The sequence below is a fragment of the Condylura cristata genome, unplaced genomic scaffold (assembly GCF_000260355.1).
Source record: "Condylura cristata isolate star-nosed mole 26May11 unplaced genomic scaffold, ConCri1.0 scaffold00008, whole genome shotgun sequence".
Classification (NCBI taxonomy): Eukaryota; Metazoa; Chordata; class Mammalia; order Eulipotyphla; family Talpidae; genus Condylura; species Condylura cristata.
In genome coordinates this window covers 2,197,842-2,199,098 of record NW_004567109.1, presented here as the reverse complement: position 1 = coordinate 2,199,098, position 1,257 = coordinate 2,197,842, and the positions used below count along the sequence as shown (strand labels likewise).

At 69.5% G+C, this 1,257-nt stretch overlaps 1 protein-coding gene across 1 annotated transcript in view; it reads right to left on the bottom strand.

Annotated features, from left to right (window-relative positions):
• Positions 1–1,257, bottom strand: part of H6PD (hexose-6-phosphate dehydrogenase (glucose 1-dehydrogenase)) — a 14,591-nt gene that overhangs the window by 11,099 nt on the left and 2,235 nt on the right. Inside the window, exon 3 of the mRNA XM_004678494.2 lies at positions 89–206. Coding sequence (XP_004678551.1) covers positions 89–206 — 118 coding nt within the window. The remainder of the gene's footprint in view (positions 1–88; positions 207–1,257) is intronic.

Below are 1,257 nucleotides of genomic sequence, written 5' to 3'. Positions count from 1 at the left end.
CCAGCGCAGGGCCCGGCCGGGGTGCTTAGCCACGCCGAGCCTCTGGGCCCCCAGACGCCAGGCCGGGGGCGCGGCGGCAGGCACGCACCTTCCGCATCCAGCGTCTCCTTCAGGACGATGTCCACCCGCTCCACGTGGTGCCTGTTCCAGAGCCCGTCCAAGGCCTGGCGGTTCTGGTCTCTGAAAGGCAGGATCTGAGCCACCGCCTGCGGGGTGAAGAGGGCGCCCTGACTCCGAGGAAGGCCCCGCCTCTGCCCTGTCAGCAGCGGTCACTCCCAAGCCCGGTCCCCGGCCTGAGCGCCCTACAGGCCAGCAGGCTCCCCCTGCAAGAATCCGCAGGCACCCCAGAAAGAAAGCGGGGTCTCCCACAGTCAACACCTCCTCGTCAAGGTGTTTTAACACCCACGATGGAGGAAGGCGGCTCCCAGCTGAGGCACGCTGTCATTCTCCCTCACGCTGCTGCAGCCGATGGGAGCCTCGCCACGCTGGGCACCGGCCTGACGCCACCCCGCGGGCCTGCCCCATGGCCTGGGCCCCGTGGCCTGGGCAGGACACCGGGCCCTCTGCGCCGCCTGCTCTGCACGGGCCCAGCTGAGCGCTCCGACCTGCATCGCCGGCCTCTGGCTCAAAGCAAAACTTAAGAGGAGAAAGGCAAAAAAGGCCGAGGGGTGCTGGGCAGAAGAACCCTATTTCTCACCGCCTAGCCACCGGAAGCCAGGTCAGCACACCAGGGTCGCCCGGCCACACTGAGAAGTCAGGCCCCCCCACTGCTGGGCGGCACAGGACAGGTCCAGGAGCAGCAGCGCAGGCCGGGCAGCCCTGCCCCGGGCCCCCGCACCGAGCCGCCTCGCCCGGCCACACTGAGAAGTCAGGCCCCCCCACTGCTGGGCGGCACAGGACAGGTCCAGGAGCAGCAGCGCAGGCCGGCCAGCCCTGCCCCGGGCCCCCGGCGCCCCCCAGCCCCCGGCCCCGGCCCCCGGCTTCTCTGCAGCTAGAAAGGAAAATGTCCTAAATAGCCTCATAGTCGGACCTCGGCAGAAGAATAAAGAGGCTTTTCTGAGTCGGGAGAGGCCTGTTTATTCCAAGGCACTGAGAAGTGGCCCTGGGGGCGCCCTGTCCCGGCCCGCGGTGGGTGCCCCTGTGCTGCCCTAGCAGCGACGGCGCCGGCTTTCGGGGCGGGCACTGGCCGCGGGCACTTCACCCCGGAGTCGGGGTGGGGTGAGTTTACCCGGCCTGGGTTTAGCCCTCGGACGCGCC